A 19,352-nucleotide genomic window follows, 5' to 3' on the forward strand; every position below is an offset into this window, starting at 1 on the left:
TAATGAAAATAATGAATATTAAATCCCCTCGAGAATTACCAGGTACGTTGCCCAATGCACAAATATGTTAGGCAATTAGATGTAAATTTTGCTATATTGCTAAATATTTGGTGTACCGAATCTATTATTGTGATGATAGTAAACAATATAGGAACCACTGCATGCATGTAACTTTACATTTTTCTTCATTTTAAAACTTTTATGTGATATTCATACCATAAATAGAGCTTGAAGTTTACAGACATTGAAATCAATTGCCAGGATGCCCTAGTGCTCTCCAAAATAATCATATAATGTTCCCAATAATATTCTGATATATAAGTAATAATAATTTTGATAGATAAAGTTTGACTTAGAAAATATTACTGTCATACATACCTGAGGAAAATCATACCCATTCTGGATATTGTAGCTGGAGAAGCACAGCTTAAATCATGAGTCTCAAACACAAAGTTGACATTAGGAGCAAACTGGATACGTTCACCAGATGGCATGGTTAGTAATCGGTTGTCATCCAGTACAGAGTTCAATGACTCGATCCATTCAGGGTCAATATCACCATCACAGATTATCCATGACTGAATTTCTGAGAACAAAAGATTATCAAACTTCAATAAATTTCACAATATATACATGACCCTATATTGTATATAATAAAGATTGTAACAACCCCAAAATTAGCTTTCTGAAAACTCAATATCAGAGATGGGTGCATTTTAAGACAAGAAAGTGCCTCATCCATGATAATGACACCAAATCAATTGTTGAATTCTTATAATGCATTGTTACATCGGGATTCTAGATATGCTCATTGATGCAAGTCAAGCCCACAAATCATTCCTGGGTATGGGTCAGCATCTAGAGCAGCCACAATCTTACTATCTTTTCTGCCATGCTAAAATGAAGCTTACCTTGTGGTTCTCTGACAACCTGTCTGGCACTGCTAGTCAGCACTCCATCAGACCACTCTCTTGTGTCCATGTCGATATGACCAAGTAACTTAAAAAGATGTACAAATCAAGATTTAAAATGTATCAGTATCAGAATCTAGTATAACCATGAACAAACTTTAAGACAAAGCAATTGCATAAAAGTACAAAAAACTATCAAAACACAAATTGATATATAACTTGTATTTATTTCAATCGAAGTCCATGTGTAAAGATACTAGTAACAATTTACAACATTATAACATCTGAGATGAAAGAGTTCACGTTGACAACATTAAAAAAAAAGTTAAATAAACACATTTTGGGTTTTAAAACACACACATCACTACTAGCACTGGAGATGTGCTTCTGACGGGGTTCAGTTGTCTAAAAACTATAGCTTAGTACACTTTGTCCAAAATGGCAACAGCATGTATCGTCATGAGACATTTCTAATTACTGCCAGATTTTGGGAGTCAAGCAGTAAATTTAATAAATCTGAAATGATTGAACAAAATTAATATTTTAAAAGAAAATATGATGAGCCTCTGAACCGCTGCTTCTAATGCAGTATACAGAACAAATGCAGTGCATCTCAATTGAAATGCGTTTCAAATGTGAAGTACAGTATTGCATGACATGTATGCTCCACTGACCTGTGTTCTTGGCATAGCTTTCGGATTCATAGTATACTGTTTGACCACCTGTCCAATCTTGGCCATACCCAGTCTCAGAATCTGCCAGAGTGTAGATTTGCCGGATCCACTGGGTCCCACGATTACCACTCCCATACGTTGTCTTAGCTGCTCATACAGCTCCAAAGCCTTCTTGATCTGCACAGACGGGGAGGGAGAGTCAGGGTTATGTAAATTGTTAGTAGGGGAGGATGGTATATTAATAAAGCATCCTTTATCAAGCAAGCACTATGTTAAGAGTGAATAGTATTACATTTCATTAATTGTGGAATAAAAAGAAAAGAGAAAATGAAGCTAATTCAATTCTTCTGAATATGGGTTATACTGATATTAAGCTGTACACATGGCTTGTTTATATGACATATAAATATGGGAGAAATTTAACAGAAATGCACTTCAAAATATCAAAAGTGAATAACCGAGGGTTGTTTATTGAAAATAAACATATTTGAAACTGAGCGTGAATACTGGAATGGATTCAAAGAAATGAAATGGATGATATACATGTACATGCAAAATCACATGCAAGGTTTTAAACTTCATGAAGGCATCAAAAGTGAATGTGATTAAGGGCTTTGAATCCCTCATAAATATGATAAACCCTATATTATACATTAAACCATTTTCAAATGAAATTTATGATTTTGGATTTCAAAATGAAGTAAGAAGAATTGCATGAAATACTAAATACAGCTATAATTATTTGATTATAAATATACAATTTCATTTTAAATACAAGCACCCCATCATATACAGTGGGACTTTCAATAAGTGTTCTACCTCCTATGGTTGAAGGTAAAGTCAAAATAAACAATACTAGTGTTGTAGTGGTTTTTCTGATTGGTTTATTGCAACACTCAAAGTAGCCAACCAAATCTCCCACACTCTATGACAAAGTATTTTTTTTATGACAAAGTATTTTCCCCTGGTGAACGGATCAAGGGGATATTGCTGAAACAATTTGCTAGCAGATTTAAGTTCATTTCGAATTTCCCAGCATTCTCTATCAAACCATAATTTGGTTTCTCTTTTTTTCTTTTTTCTAATTTTGGGTGTTATTTTTATGAAAGCTCTGACACTGTACCTGCTGCTCTGCTACCACCAGGTGTAGCTCCTTACACACTTCTCTGAGAGCTGCTGCCAAGGTCTCATACTCAATATCTTTAAGCTCAACACCCGGAAAAACATCTCTGAGTAAGGAATCAAATCTTTTACCATCAGCAAATGTCAGTTTAGATAGTGTATTGACACGTACAGCCTGTACCACTAGTTTGCTTTCATCAATCTTATCTGCAAGTGGAATGTAATGCATACATTAGATATTGAGTCAGAACGTGCAATTCAAACTAAGTAGGCACTGAATAACAGAGTAAATTCAAATTACGTCGGACCAAAGATAATGATGATAACTAAGTACTTATGACTGTATAAAAAAGTAATGATACACTAGTTATCAATTATCCTTGAGAGAAAAAGAAGGAAAATAGACACCAGATACAAAACTACTATACACAGACATACATAACTATGGTTTGGTTCGGTAGGCCACATTCCAACTTGAGTTGAATTTCAGCAGAACAACTTGAACTCTCACGAATCACTTGTTAACATAAACTGCATTTATTTGTGATTGAAACACTTCAAACGAAAGTGTAAACTTCTGGTAATTACATAAACTTGTAGAATGCCATAAAACATTGCATAGTAAACAGATGAACTAACTGACTCGCACAGTTGAGCACGGACTAAACTAGAACAGAACTATCGTTTAACTTTTAAAAGGGAAATGGAACATTACAGCGTTTTCCATGCAGACTGGAATATCAGTCAGAAGACCACTGCCTTGATGTACAATAAGCTTGCCATGGTGTCCTTTGATACTCTCAATTATTCCTATGTGCTGAGTGCACTTTATAAAAAGGATGCCCTCTCAACTCCGAAGTTCAAGTCCTGAGCATATAAATTGATAGAAATTTGGACACATACATGATGATTGTCATAAGATGACCACATGTACATCGTTACCTTGACTTGTCTTACCTGTGGTATTCCTCTTAGCAAGTTGTAGTAGATTACCAGATCCTCTAAGTACAGTCTTCAATGCACGCAGACCCCAATCATAGTGCTGCTGTGGTGTCAACAATTCCCTGTATGATTTGTTAGAATGTTAGTCACTGACATATAATAGATGCATGTTCTGATAAATGAACCAGATTGAACTGTCAAAATAACTGATAAATTACTTTCACTTGTTTCACATTAGACCAAAAATATATTCCAGTAAAAATTGGCTTTTCAATATAGTACTGCAATACAAATTAAAAAAATTGAAGATCAGGTTTTGCATGTACTATACATGACGAATTGGTAAAGAGACACATTAATAGTACCTTTGACAACCAAAACTGTGTTTTTTAGTTAAAATATAGAAATCCACAGTAGAAGTTCAGATTACCCATTTTAGATTATTGATTGACTAAGGTGTATATTACTTTAGGTTTATAAATTGTTACAACAATTAATAATTTTGGAGGTGGCTGAATTGTAAGATTAAATTGTTGGAGATGAGTTTCAAGTCAGTGGAAAAATGATTGTAGAATCAAAAGATTTCAGAAAAGTGTGAAACATGGAAACAAAATACAGAACAACTCAAAGTTTTTTTGTTTTTTTTAAAGAAATATTTCGATTGATAGCATCTGAATGTGACAATTTCAAGACAAGTGATTGGAGAATTACTGGAAGGAAAATAAAAATATTGTTTTACCAAAACTCCTATGGTTCAACTAACATAAATATTACAGTAATTTGAAAAATTCCCTTGTGCTATTATTTCTTAGTTCAATTTTAAATGATATATGCAGTTGAGTTGTGCAGGGAACCATGAGATGCGAAATTCACATCATAGCACATAACCTCAGTCATGTATGTACCAGTTCTGATATCAGAATAAAACATACATGGCAATAAAATCGGATAGGTATGATGTGTACACGCAACAAGTGACATTAATTGGTGCAGGATTAAGCTAGGTATAGTGTTGATAACAGTGTAATTTAATTTTGAAATTATTAGTGCTATTAATAACTGTGAAAATATGATAAAAACTGATTGTCAATAACTTTGACATGCATGGCATTTCCTGAACATTTCAAAGCAAAAACAACACATGCAATTACACAGCAGTCTCAAGGATGTGTTGGACTCACTTTGAAAGGTTGAATACTGCCACCAACTTCCTACCCAGACTTTTGGCTTCTTTGAAGCCCTCTGAGAAAAGAATGACCTCTGCAATTTGTTCATTGTCAGGACGGGACATGGCCACTGGACGGAATAACTGTTTCAAGTTGTCAGGTAGTTTTTGACGGCCACCATACCCTTTACCAGCAGGGTTCATGGTGATAAAGATACCAGAGTTTGGATCCAGGTCAATCTGCAAAAATAAAATCACTCAATAACCACATGCATCATGTACGTATCCACACAAAGTGATATAAAACACAGTAGATTATTAAGATTCTATATCTCCACCGCTTTATAGCTTAACTCTTCAGTTTACAGAATATAACTGTTTTCTAACGAGAAAAATTAATCCCACATTATTTAGAAATGGGTCGAAAATTCAGGAAAGCAGAGCCTTGCTACCCATTCACCAAACCTAAGTGGCTGAGAAAAAATAAATTCTTACTGTTACAGTATTACTCATATACATGTATGGTAGGCTGAAATTTCATTACAAAACAGGAACTTCATAACCAGTTTGGCTAAAAGTGTTTTCAACCTAGAGGGGGCTCTGAAAGAACTACAATGGCTATGAAGGAAGTATGTCAAAAGCACTACATTTTGATCATATACACAGTCTGTGAAAACTTCATTATCAGGTTTTCATGGAGATATCAAAAGTCACTAACTTAAATGTTTTGAAAAAAATACAAAATTTCCCTATATGCAATAATGACAATTTTATCAAATTTGACTAAGGAAATTTCAAGCCAAGATAATATTTATAATTTATTCAAACGTGTGATTATCATCAGTTTAATCAATCGCTCAAAAAATTGGTTAAGTTAAGTGGGCTCTGTGTTCAATTATACAACAACTACATGTATAGCATCATTCCCTTGAGCAAGCAACAAATCATGATATAATATACAGAAAATAGTAGTAGATAATCATAGTACTTGGTAATTATTCAATATGTTTTGAACAAAGTATCTTTTCTCAACACTCCCTTTATACTGACCACCACACAGCATTATAATGGTATAGTCTACTATTCAAAGCGTACACTTAAAAATAAAATCCCATCCATCTGCTGTTGACAAATTTTGTCTGAAACGTCTAGTTATATTGAATAATTATCAAGAACTATGATTACCGGTACTACCATTTTCTGCATATTAAATTTATCAATCCCAGCATCTTTCATCAATTTTATAACAAATCATGATATATTGCCTTCAATGTGTTATATATTTAAGATGTAACATGTAACATTGTTCCCATTTATTTTAATACATGTACCTTACTGATCACAACAGACTATAGACAATACTTACAGTTCTTTCCAATAGTTCCATTGTGGGGTTTCTGTTTTTAATGGCACCTTGTATTGTCTGGATCTGCATAGACACGGCTGACAACACGGCTTCCTCTAATCGATTGAACTCATCAAAACAACCCCATGCACCACACTTGCACAGACCAATAAAAATACGACCCATTGATTTCACATCAATACCCTGCATCAGGAAAACCAAAAAAATAAGTTATCCTTCACACATTAAAAATTATTAATGACAGCGACAACAACAACGACAGACATTTTCCCCCAATACCTTTTACCCTTCATATTGAAATATTATGGGCAAGGCACATCACCTCCAACTACATTTGACCAATCAGGCAGATCTCCTCTGATTTGTCAACCAATTAGAACAAACCTTATTGGAAAAGAGTACATGTATACAACACAAGTTCTGATTTGATCCTATCAGAATTCAATTTGATTCAGATTGAATATAAACAAATTAGTTTTTATTTTAAAAACCAATGCCATAGACTCAGCCTACAACTAGCACTATTCATACATTGCTTCAAATATCATTTACAGTTTCGTCTCCACAACACAGTACAAAATGAAAGTGTTTCTGTCATTATCAAACAACAGTTATAAGACATACCTCATCACAGTTGAAGACTAAGACCTGTCTACCAAATAATCCACCCAGTGCCTTGACTGACTCAGTTTTACCAGTACCTGCTGGCCCATATGGATTGCCTCCCAACCCCATATGCATTCCCTGGGTTAGCGTTAAGTAACATTTGTCAGTCAGTGGAGTATGCACCAATTTAGCAGCATTGCCTGTAAAAAGAGAAAATGAAAAATGATGAAATCAAGGGTTCTGAATCTACTGTATGCTCGAGGGCTGGAATTCAGAGGCCATGGAAGTGATTACTTGGATATCCATCTGTATGCTTTGATGCCTTTTAAAAATATATTTTTCACAAATTCAGTCCAATGATTTATATTGCTGGTTTTGAAAATTTGGGACCCTAAAAATAAAAAATGTCAAGCCCTGTATGAGAATGTATTGTAACATAAAGGTACCTGCGTAATCATGGTATCTACTGTATTGTTGCAACAAACCTTGCATCAATATGTACCTTTAGTTATTACTTATATGTTATGTAATGGGGTCAGACAGCACCGTGTGGTAAACAGAAAAGAGCACATATTTAGTTTCATTTTCAAAAATTTTAAATATTATAATTTAAAATATACAGTAAGTGAAAGTATTTATAGAAGGCCCTATTTATAAAAGTGATAAAGAATATTAGCTTTGTAAAATCAAAATGCACTTGGTGTATTATAAAGCATTCAGTGAAAACATCAACATCATTTTTGTTTTGTTTTCCAAAATAAAGACAATTTTTCAAAAGAATAACTTTACCTTGGTACTCATATGTATAATCGAACTCAGCATCCACCATTCTCATTAGAGCCAAACCATCTCTTCCTAGATAATATCTCAGTTGTTTCTGCCATGTCCAATCTGATACGCTATGTACGTTATCATTCAGCAAAGCTTGGACAATATCCATGGCATGAATTACATCTAAGATCAAGGCCTGCAAGACAAGTAGTTGAGGTATTAAGTATAATTCAAATTGAACAGTGTTAACACATTTGTCTAATGGGAGTTCACATGTATGAAACCAAGCTTCAGCTATTCTTGAAGGCTAAATAAAGCTTTTGACAGTTTAAAGTTGACTTTAGTCATCATTTCGTACACTATATAATATAATTATTATTTTTCTTCTTCAAAAATGGTAAGTAATGTCTATTTGGTTCAAAATTTCCCCAAGAGATTATAAAAAAAAAAAAAAATTAGTTGTTTCTCATAATCTTAACACTTGATTTTACAAAATAAATAATCTACTTGTGCAACTAATGACAGCTACATTTATAACAACATGTATTACAAATCTAATTAAAGATTTACTGGGCTTTCACAGGTGCCCAATTCTTACAGACTGATGACTGACTGGGGAGACATACCTTGAGTTTTAATTCAAGAACATGGGTATCTTCATGGGATGCTATATCCACACTGGTATAGGACTCCAGCTGAGACTCAATCTCTATCATGAATTCCTGCAAAGCATTCTCTTTAATAGCAGCCTCACATCTCTCAGTGAACTGGATCTGTTCAGCCAAGCACAGAACCTGAAGGCAAAACAATAAGGAATTTCAGGAAAAGGGAAGTTGATGCTGCACCTTCAAAATTCATCTACAGCCACACACAATCTCAATTTTAATTAAGACCTCTCTCTTCTAAGACCTCTCTCTCCCCAAAAGTGAACAAGCTGAACAAACTTGATTTTTGTGATTTCATTTCGACTCAAGATGTCTACATATTCAGTCCTGTTAAAGGGCACACTCTCGTCACCGGTGTACTTCCCCTCTAACTACATCTGATCATGTAACTATGCAACTTGTGTTCAGGAAGCTCCTAGCTCCCTGCTAACCAATTACAGTGGACATTACCGGAATGTACATGACTTATGATTGGTTAGAGAATTGGATACACATCACATCTTTGTCAAATGTAAATACTTACCTGTGATGGGAATTTGTTTGGATCTACACCTGCACTGTTATTTCCCTTGCCTGCCTTAATACAATCCAACAACAATTGTTGCAATGTATCTTTCATCTCGTCTGACAAGCGACTCAACCAGTTCTAGATGACAGCAGAAATGAGTTAGGAGATATAATATAGACAAGATGAAAATTACCATTATGTGTACACATGTGTGCTGATGATGGTACAATAGTGTTATGAATAATGAATCAATATAGCCCTCACCTCCACTTCAGGTGTAATAGTAACAGGTTTCCTAAGTGGCACAACCTCTCCCTCCAGGGACTTCATTGCCAGGATCTGTTGGTTGCCTTCGTCAAACTTGACACTGTGTATACCAGCAAACAGTTTCTTCAAATGAGACTGGATAACAACAGGATTGGTGGCCTGTCCAAGTATCTCCAACAAATCATCATCACCAATGAAATAGAATCGTGGAAAGGCAGAACGTTTCTCCTACAATTTGAAATCATTCAGGGTTATTATTAAACTGGCCCAGTCAATGCAATTTTATTTTAAATTATTATTAATTTACAGTTTGTTGATACACAGTGGTACACACCAATTCTAAGTGACAGGTATATAGTAACAGAATTGAACAAATTATTTCCATCTTACCTCTAGGAATTCATTGAGTGATTTTTGACATCTTTGTAATTGGTCAAGCAGTGTTATAAGTGTATTTCTAAGACCTGGTCTACCCACCATGGACAGAACTCTATTGTCCCTCGATACATCCATCATGATAGACCTACAGAAGGAGATTGAAACTATAGCAGTTACTTTATGAATGACAATATAAGGAACCCTTGAAAACTACACATGGTGAACTATCTAGATCACTTTGCACAAGTCAGGTAACACTAACTGTTGGTCAGCTGTCTGCTGTATGAATGAATCAGTATCAACAACATTCGTAAATATTCACCAGATTTACGTCCCATCATAATAGCTAACTAACATATGAAGTAACAAATTAGCATATGAATGCCATAATTAATAGGCACATCAATAACTTCTATTGTTTTCTTGACAATTTAAGTATTATGTTACTGCCATACACTAGAGGGGAAGGCTAGCAACAAAAAGAACAAATCTAAATAAAGCCACCAAGAATGACAATTATCAAAAAGTTTTATTGCTTTTCTGGAAAACCTATGCAGGACAATTTCTATGATGGGTAAGAAGCCATACAAGTTCACCATCAACTGAGAGTGAATCAGACCTGGGATACTCTGATAAATCATTTAATAGATTACAGCTATGGAAGTATTATACAAACCTAAAGTCATCATCTACTCTCTTAAAACGTGGTTGTTCTTTTGGCAGTGCACCTCTACCAAAGATGGGTTCCAAATAGACCCATTTCCTCTGGATCTGGTTTAGATTGTGTAAATACTCGTCAAGGTCAGCTAAACGTTGTTCCCAAAGTGTAGCTTTGTCTTCAAATCCCTTGTAATACGGAGAATCCTTCAGTGATTGCAGAAGGCATTGATTGTCTCCCACCTGGAAAGAAAAATATTACAACAATGACTTTACATTAAACTAAGCAGAGGTTATAAAACTGATAATAATGAAAATACTGTAACTGCACCCAAAACTGCTTTTATTTCACAAGAGTTTGAATTTTGCAAGCCAGGGAAGTTGTATATTCTTTTAGAGATGACTTTACTGTAGTCCTTCAAGACTGAATCACAGAGCAATCACTCACAACAATTTATTTATACACAATACAAGTTGCATTTCAAATGAAATCCACTGTACCATAAAATGAGTTTTAGATCTATTACTGACAATGGCCTACAAACAACTACAGTGGATGTAACCATTACAACTGTTGACTTACCTGGTTAACAAGTTCCTTCCAATCTTTAATCAATGCCAGTGTTTCTTTATGACTATCTACATACTCTGTGAGCTGGAACAGTGCTGCAGCTCCCCACAGTTCTAATTCTCTCAAAGCTTCACGTATTGACACTTCACCTTGAGCTCTGGCAAATAGTTCCTATGAGATGTGAAGTTGTAATTAAAACAGTAGGATTACTAAATGAAGATATAACATTCATGGGTCCATACAGTCCAGTATATGAAGCATATAAATGTCCATATTAAGAGATTGATTAGTTAAGATAACAATAATGCTGTATTATTTAAATATTAAAATGTAATGTTGTGATAGTGAGGTTAGACGAATAGTGCAGATCCACATGATCAAATGCATAATTTCTGTTAAGTAGAAAACCTGTGCAGGTTTATTATAAATACATTATGGATTTATTCAACAATTCAATTTTTCTAGAAATATTGGAAAGCACTCAGATTTGGAACAAATTTAAATGCTCAGACCTATGCTTACAATATGGCTCAAAAAGTCAGATATATGGCACTAGAACCACATTCATTAAAACAAAATAGCTGCCAGTTGGCCATTTTGAATCTTATCTGAAAAACAAAATGATTTGCATCACAGTCCCATAATGTCTAATGTATGTACCAAGTTTGAACAAAATTCATCTGTAAACAGCAGAGAAATGCTTGATTTTGATGATTTTAGAGTACAAAATTGGCCGCCATTCTGCCATCTTGAATCAGATCGTGAAACATATTGATGTGCATTTGTATAATACCATGTATGGTGTATGTGTAAAGTTTGAATGTGATTGGTCCAGGCAATTCTAAGATACAGGTCCGGACACACGCACACACAAAGGTCAAAACATAAGTCCCCATTTTCGGTCAGTTATTCGAGTGTGCCACAGAAGCTGATATGAAACACCACTGATGCAAAGTGTTTTGCAGTGATGCAACTAAGCTAGGTAATTCTGTGGTGTGTCACTTACTTACACAACAGAAAATCACAGATAGATATAGTGATCTTAAAAACATGTTGCTATCTATTTATTCCTAACTTGGTAAAATGAACACATGTAAAAATGAGGAAAACCAGGGTCACAACATTTTTGCTTCAAGTCAAGTCTCAAGCCTCATCTATACGATCGCATACAATTTTATTTTTTCCTGAAGACCCTCCTCCTCAGCATTCAACAAGGTGACTTAACATGATATCAGTCCTGTTAGTGTGCAGAGATTTTGACTAACCATGCCAACATGTTAAACTCATAATCTTATGCAACTGCAAGAATCTTCCAAATGATTAAGTAAGATCCATTTTACCTTTAAGTCATTTCCTTTCTTGACAATCTCATCAGATGCAGTCAGAATGTCACCGAAGACCAGCTTCTCTAACGTTGTACCTCTAGGCATACGTAACATTCTAAACAATTCCAACCAGTGATCTTGTGAGAGTACTTCACCACGTACATACTTCAGCAATGGTAACACAATCTATAAAATACACCAACAGATAGTGATTTAGTTTTATTTCTGACAGTGAAATTTAACTCTTCTATACAGTGCAGTAAAGACTCATATTTATAACATACACGAGTTCTGAGTCACAGGGACAATTTTGGGCATTATCAAAAGCCAAATTATATACTGGCAATACAAACACCAAATGAGAGATTATGAAGACTAAATTGACAATAGCAAGATTTCATGAATCATTTTCTCAGCATGATGATTATAATTTATCAACAGGCTTTTTTGCTAGACTTATCGTAATGCAATTGTCAAATCCTCAGTCCACCATCACACACTGAAATTAGCAAAAAAAATTGTTAGAGGCTCATAATGAAGGCACTGCACTTTCAACTTTAATAAATTGTGCACCATTAAAACTCTTCCATCAGCAAAATGTTAGCGAAACATTTTGAAAATCTCAATGTATTGTTCTATGATTTGTTCATTTGTGGCCAAAAGGACATCTATTACTTGTTTTGAACAAAAGTGTTTGAAAAATATATTCACACAGATATATATTCATGATCAGGTGACAAAAGTTGACTTGAGCACTTAAACGGTTAATACAATTCATTGTGATATTATTTACTGTGTCTACTTACTCCATATTTTTCTATATCCTTTGTTAATCTAACTGTCATCGTAGTTGGTTCCTCATAGGCACGTAGCTTTTCCATCCACTGAGTCAAGAATTCCTCAAACAGATAAGTACGGGATCTGTGATGAAACAAAAACGTGAGTGACTGAGTCACAATGTAGAAACACAACAGAAAACTAATAGAGACTCAAGTAGAGGTACATGTAATTCAAGCTCAAAATAAGCATTTTTGTTATCGTGAAGTGAAAAAGTTAGCAGTATATTAGATGGTCAAAATACAACCAACAGTGAAAATAGTGATGCAGGCAAATGAATATAAATAAGTTGTAAAAAAGTGACTCTGTAGAAAAGTAATTTTAGAATAATGAAAAAAATTGCAGCACCTGAATGAGATCCAGTCTTCCTTGGCGAGTTCTTGCAACCCATTGTTGAACTCTTCATACAGACACCACATGGACTCGTACTTGGCCAAGTCAACACGAACTTCATCAGCGACAGTGAACGTTGCTACATCCAGACCAAAATGTTTGCAATCATTCCTAGAAGGAAAGCAAAAAATAAGTATCTATAGATTTAAATTATGCTATGTAATGCCTAGGATGGAAAACTAGATCTATTAGTAGAAGAGTAAATACAATTTGCACACTATAATGATAGTGTCCCACTATAATACTACTTGGAAGCTATGTTGAAGACATTTATTGAATTAAAAAATGAATTCTGAATTCTTTTTATTTAACTTGTCAATGAGAAATTGACTAATGAAAAAATTATAGCAATGGCACTGTGACTGTCATCAGTGATACAAAATATGATCAGCACTTGCATGAAATCTGTTCTGACAACATTACCAATACGTTGTTTTTTTAACAGGAACACATGCAAGTATATGTATATTTAATAACAACAGCCGCGAACGATTATTCTTTGAGTGTGAACAACTGGTTTTTGCCAACCAGTCGCTACTCACAAGCACAATTGAAGTGTGTTGACCTATATACATGTGTGCTAAAAAAGATCCACATCAACACGAGCTAATCATAGAGATGATGATAGATAAGAAGCATTAACTTGAGTCAAAGACTTACTCAAGAGTCAGTTTAGTTTTTTCCAACTCATCAAACTCTGCTCGTTTTTCTTTGATGGATGCTACAGCCTGCATGCAAGCATCTTTGTCAGAGCTGTCCAAAAGATCATCTTTAGGTTTCAATTGATGCCAACGTGCTGCAAACTTGTCAAGATCTTGTTCAAAAACTTGTACTCTAGATGCTACATTGCTTTTCATTACTTCCACCTAGAGAGAGAAAGATAAAGTATTAAATCGTGTAGAATTAGGACAACAGTAAACCATTTTTTTATTTCATGAAAAATAAATTTTCAAAAGCCAGTGAAATTTCACTGGCTATAATATGTATGACAGTCATGTAATACTAGTATACTGTAATGTGTATTACAGTACAAGACATATACATTTGAGGACTGGTTGTGTGATTTCAAAGTAAGCATTATACAATTGTGTGAGACGGAAAATAAGAAGAAGAACCATGAAAATATCTTAGTACTGAAAAATACTTTGTTCACTTGAAACATTTTTCACTGAAAAGACTTTTTAGTTATTTTGAATAAAATTTGTTATGAGTTGAATGTATATAATATAATATAAGGGTATTCATTCTTTCTACACCAATAGTGAAAATAAAGTAGAATGTATATTTGATTAGGCCTACCCACGATAGTACCGCAAGATGTGCCAGTAGCTGACACATGAAATATCATGGAACACATCACATGGGGAGAATATGACTGATGAATTGAAGACATTTTTACACAGTATATATTATTATAAATTTACTGATTATAAAATAGCATATCAATCACGTCTTACTTGTTCCTTAACCATGAGTTCATGGCTCTCCATCATCAATTCAAACTTGTCCCACCTGGCTTGTAGTTGTGATATGGAATCCATGCCACCACCAGCTACTGAGCGCAACAACTTATTCTTGGTCTCAGCTTTCTCAAACAGTGGTACAATCTAATGCAAAATATGCAACAACAAAGCCACTTATAATCTAGTATCTTTGACAGGAAGGCGTGCATCTCAATACAATGTATTACTACATGTAAACTGAATGGGGTTCTCCGGAAGGAAATCACACTGAACAATTCTCAGAATTGTCAATTTACAAAAATGCATTCATAATTGAATGAAATATAGGTATTGAGCAGTTAAGGAGAAATGAACTTGAAGAGTTTGGTGACAAAAAACTCAAGTCATTTTTACATTTGGCACAATCAATTGAAACATCATATCTCTTCTAATCACACCAACAAATGCAGTGGTGTTCTTCCTCACTCATAGGCAGTACCACCATGCTTAAATTTTCCCAAAAAACATTAGAGTTTATTGATATTTCTTTAAGGTAGCGGGACTATTATTTGCATACTTGTTTTCATCTTCTAATTGTGACTATTTAAAATGACTACAAATAGACCCGGGAAAGTATATATTTTTAGAATCGCCAGACTTCAAGCTTTTCACAAGTGTATTTTGCATGCCCGTATCTGCATTCTACGACGCGTTACTCAATCAAAGGTGAAAAATTACTTTTTCTGTAAGAAAAATAATTACGCATTTATGCTGGCGGTAAGAAGTATTTTTTTCACTTTTCCTAGTTGTTCAATAGTCTGGTAAATTGAATGTGTCTGGTCAGTTTTATTCAAGCAACGCGTTTTAAAAAATAGTGTGCTGAATTTCAATTACTGTTTTAGTCGCATTGCCCCCAACTCAAACCACAACTCGTTGGTAAATAATCAATGAAATAGTTTGTCTGGACACATTCAAGTTCCTCTCATTGTCACCTTAAAGCTGTGAAAATTTGGTGTTAATCCGATGACAATAAGTATACGTTATTTTTTGTTAAAGACCTTGTATTTTGAAAAACATAATCTCCTAGAAAACGTCAATGAAGTAACAGCAAAGATTTTCAAGCTTGTTTATCGGCACAATCAATTTGTTTTCCCATCAAGGTCTGTTTTAACATGTGTAGGGACATCCAAATGTGTAAGGCTATTGGAAACCAAAAAAAAATAAAGGAATGGGATAGCTATATTTGGATAAATTCGGCATATGAAAACACCAAAATCAATGATTTTTTTCAGTGGCTGTGTGACCTTGTGTCTGACACATTCATATGCAAATGACTAATCTGTGAAACAAACAGGGGCGGAGACAAACCACTCAAATGTTTGGAAACACTCATTGTGTGTCAGATAGCTACTGATAACACATCCTAACATTGCTTTGTCTTGAGTTTATCTTTGAAACTTATAGGCACACAGATTAAACCTGTGTTGTTGATTTTGGAAAACACTACTGAGGCTGCCTTGCTTTCCTTCAGAAAATCTACATTTTAACCAACTTACATGACATTCTATGTTATGTTGACTTTATCATATGAAAGTTTATAGTGCATTTCATCAATTAATGAATAAATGTGAAAATCGTAATTTTCAACACAAATAATAGTCTCGCTACCTTAAATGAATAATCATATACTGTAAAAGGATTATTTATTCACTGGGTTTTAATTTTGCTTAATTCGCTGACTGGAAAATGCGCTAAATTAAAACCCAGTGAATATGTAAAATTTAGCATAGAACACGTTATCTAAACGATGAAACCGTGAATTTAAAACCTACTGAATATGCCTGAAATGGTAAATCAGTGAAATTTAAATCCAGTTAAAATTAGTCATTTTACAGTTAACAAGCCACCACACATATGTATAATAGTTGCCAAAACTGGGAAGAACACAGCAATGTTTTTTGATTGCCATAAATAACGTACCTCTGGTTTTTTAGCAGACAGCTCACCATGTTTAGCATTTGCCACACCAATCTCTTCAACCGTCTGTGGTCTAGTAGACAGAGCCTCCATCGCATCATCAAGGAACTTCTCGATTTCTGTAGTATGGTTGCTGATAGCACGCCTCAACGAACTCAACAATGAATCAAACAGCTTCTGAACGTGGTCATCAATTGTGGCTCTTACTGGACTGGTGGACACTGTGATGCAGTCAACCTTTATAACACTGTAAGCAAAGACAAAATTTCAGTAACTGCTGAGTTGTGTTCATGCACACTTTTATGCACATGCTAAGAGGTCAAAATGCTAAGAAAATGTGCACAAATACTTAGCACTTGAAGTGTGCATGTACAAAACAACATTGTGTGCCCAAACCACTATTGTATTTTATGTCCACTAGAAAGATTTACTATTAATTATTATTATAATGATTATTATACCAATAAATATTCATTTCAGTATGCCATTTCTGACAAGACAATCAATGCTAGAACATCAAGAGACATTATCAAAACAACACAAATTGCACTGATGATGAGATGTTATATTTCCTGTTATTCTGAATCTGAAATTACATTGTTAGTGTTTTTGACCATAGAACAGTTAAAAGAAGATTTGTGTATTCTTAACATGTTTGAGTTTTAGCCTGTACAAACTGTTGTACCCTTTTGTGTGTGATCACAATAAGGTAAGGCTGATATGCATACAAGATTAACTTAAATTAATAATTTCAGGGTAGACTCAATAGGTGCTGCTCTGTTCTAAATTAAGCAAGATCCTTGCACTCAGTAATTGGAATAAGGGTTTGATGGAAACTCTGATGAAGAATGAGGTTCTTTAATCTCACTAACATCATACATCGACTTTGTAATCACAGCATCACAGACATACCTCGGTAATTTTTCGGCATCTCTACCTCTCGCCTTCAAGGATTTGAAATTTCTTTCCCAGTCTGGTACAGTATGTAAATGTTCATCAATTACTTGGTCTAAGTCTAAGGCACCAAGCACTACCCAGTCCTGAAATAACACAATTTACATGGATTATTAACATATGTACATGCACTTTGAAAAAATGCTACTACTAAACAAATAGACAAGTTTTGAGTTCTCTATTTGCTATGCTAATATGCCAATGATTCAGTCAATCTTATAAGCAAATCAAGGCTGCAAAACATAAATATGTAGTTTTATGTAAAGATTTTTCTATACCAACATCAGTTCAGTACTGAATGTCATCTAGATTGGCTTTAAAATTATAGGAAATGCTTGTAGACACTGATGAAAACAAAACCTCTAATTTATGACATCTTTGTATCCCAGGTCCTGAACTTTTTCCAGGTGCAATTTGATGAAATAGCCTTAGTGTATAGAATTAGTATGGGGGGGGGGGGGGGGGGTAAAGCTGTATTTTTCAAAGGGAACCAAATCGTGGAGTTCAATGCCTGGTATTTATATATACATTCCTGGAACATTTCTTAAGGGGAGACAGTCAAGAATATTTATTAAATTTGAGAGAATCAGCAGCAAACAGTTTTATACAAATGACAAATGATGTGAAATCAGTCACCTCTTCCTATTAATCGAGAGCTGTGTGCACAAAGTAGAGTAGCAACCACTGAACCCAAAACTTGTCTATTCATTCAGGTTTTTGATCAACCATGACAATACCCATGCAAAAATTATTGCCTTAACTTGAATATGAATCAAAAAATATGTATACACTGAGTTAACTTACCTTGAATTTGTCTTTTACAGCGGATAGTCGCCTGAAGAGGTCCTCAGCTTTATGGTATACAGTGGTGAACCCTGCTGCGTTTCTCTCAATCATGATGGAAAAGATGAGGTTTTCTCCGCCATCACCCACACCTTTGAAATGATTTGGAATGCAGATGAATTTCTTCATTTCTCTGAAGTACTTGGCCCTGATTTCTTCAAGAGGTGGACGGAATTGTAGACGATGTTGTCTGAAAATGAGTAAGTGATCATGTATGCATCATCAGTCAACTTCTTACAATATAATTCAAATATTGATATGCATCGTGATGTTATTTGTTTACATTTCTGCCACCCAGTGAATATCTCACAATGTGTTGTGACAGTGAACAACACATTATTTTATTTTTGGATGAGAATGATCAGTTCTTGTGAACAAGTCTTTGTGCTCATGCAGGTGTGCAAAAAGTAAGCAAATGTGATCATCAATAGACACTCTTATTTTTCATAGCCACCTTATATCTGACATTATATACAGAAATCATATTCATAAAGCTCTCCTCAGTCCACCAATCACATTGCACCTTATCTAAGGCTTTAATTTCATGAAGGCATTGATGGAAATGCCATAGTCTAATCAGTTTGCTTGGGTACTCTTCAATATTCTATATATTATTCAAATATGCTGAGGCAATGTTTAAAATTTTGGCATGAAAATTTGAGCTCTCTCAACCCCCGAAGTTCAAACCATGCTAGATTTTATATTCTGCATGTACAGCTCTTTAGATGTGTCAGATATGATTGAGGACAAATCAAACAGTTTGAGTTTGAATTTGAGTTTGAATGGAACCAAGAGAACTCAGCCATACCTATAAGTAAGTTCAACTTTAATTTCAGGTAAATTTTCATTCAATGCTTCTAATCCCATCTGATATTGGTGCTCTAAAGCTTTGTACAATTGTCTGTCCCAGTGAGCTTTCCATGGCTTCATGTTCTCTGGACGGAAACCCTTAATAAGTGGCAAAAACAGTAATGATCA

The 19,352-nt window shown here is 34.5% G+C and overlaps 1 protein-coding gene across 1 annotated transcript in view; it reads right to left on the reverse strand.

Annotated features, from left to right (window-relative positions):
* LOC100375810 (cytoplasmic dynein 2 heavy chain 1-like) overlaps window positions 1-19,352 on the reverse strand; it is a 65,787-nt gene that overhangs the window by 34,172 nt on the left and 12,263 nt on the right. The window contains exons 14-37 of the mRNA XM_085497917.1: window positions 19,183-19,322; window positions 18,336-18,564; window positions 17,490-17,617; window positions 16,581-16,824; window positions 14,616-14,765; window positions 13,819-14,024; window positions 13,114-13,269; window positions 12,735-12,849; window positions 11,944-12,114; window positions 10,616-10,774; window positions 10,052-10,275; window positions 9,388-9,520; window positions 8,995-9,225; window positions 8,746-8,868; window positions 8,184-8,351; window positions 7,576-7,753; window positions 6,805-6,986; window positions 6,181-6,363; window positions 4,831-5,054; window positions 3,665-3,771; window positions 2,709-2,914; window positions 1,586-1,762; window positions 912-999; window positions 379-586 (exon numbers count right to left, since the gene is read on the reverse strand). Of these exons, the coding sequence (XP_085354043.1) occupies window positions 379-586; window positions 912-999; window positions 1,586-1,762; window positions 2,709-2,914; window positions 3,665-3,771; window positions 4,831-5,054; window positions 6,181-6,363; window positions 6,805-6,986; window positions 7,576-7,753; window positions 8,184-8,351; window positions 8,746-8,868; window positions 8,995-9,225; window positions 9,388-9,520; window positions 10,052-10,275; window positions 10,616-10,774; window positions 11,944-12,114; window positions 12,735-12,849; window positions 13,114-13,269; window positions 13,819-14,024; window positions 14,616-14,765; window positions 16,581-16,824; window positions 17,490-17,617; window positions 18,336-18,564; window positions 19,183-19,322 (4,130 nt within the window). The remainder of the gene's footprint in view (window positions 1-378; window positions 587-911; window positions 1,000-1,585; window positions 1,763-2,708; window positions 2,915-3,664; window positions 3,772-4,830; window positions 5,055-6,180; window positions 6,364-6,804; window positions 6,987-7,575; window positions 7,754-8,183; window positions 8,352-8,745; window positions 8,869-8,994; window positions 9,226-9,387; window positions 9,521-10,051; window positions 10,276-10,615; window positions 10,775-11,943; window positions 12,115-12,734; window positions 12,850-13,113; window positions 13,270-13,818; window positions 14,025-14,615; window positions 14,766-16,580; window positions 16,825-17,489; window positions 17,618-18,335; window positions 18,565-19,182; window positions 19,323-19,352) is intronic.

Source organism: Saccoglossus kowalevskii, chromosome 4 (genome assembly GCF_978046115.1).
Source record: "Saccoglossus kowalevskii chromosome 4, keSacKowa6.1, whole genome shotgun sequence".
Taxonomy (NCBI): Eukaryota; Metazoa; Hemichordata; class Enteropneusta; family Harrimaniidae; genus Saccoglossus; species Saccoglossus kowalevskii.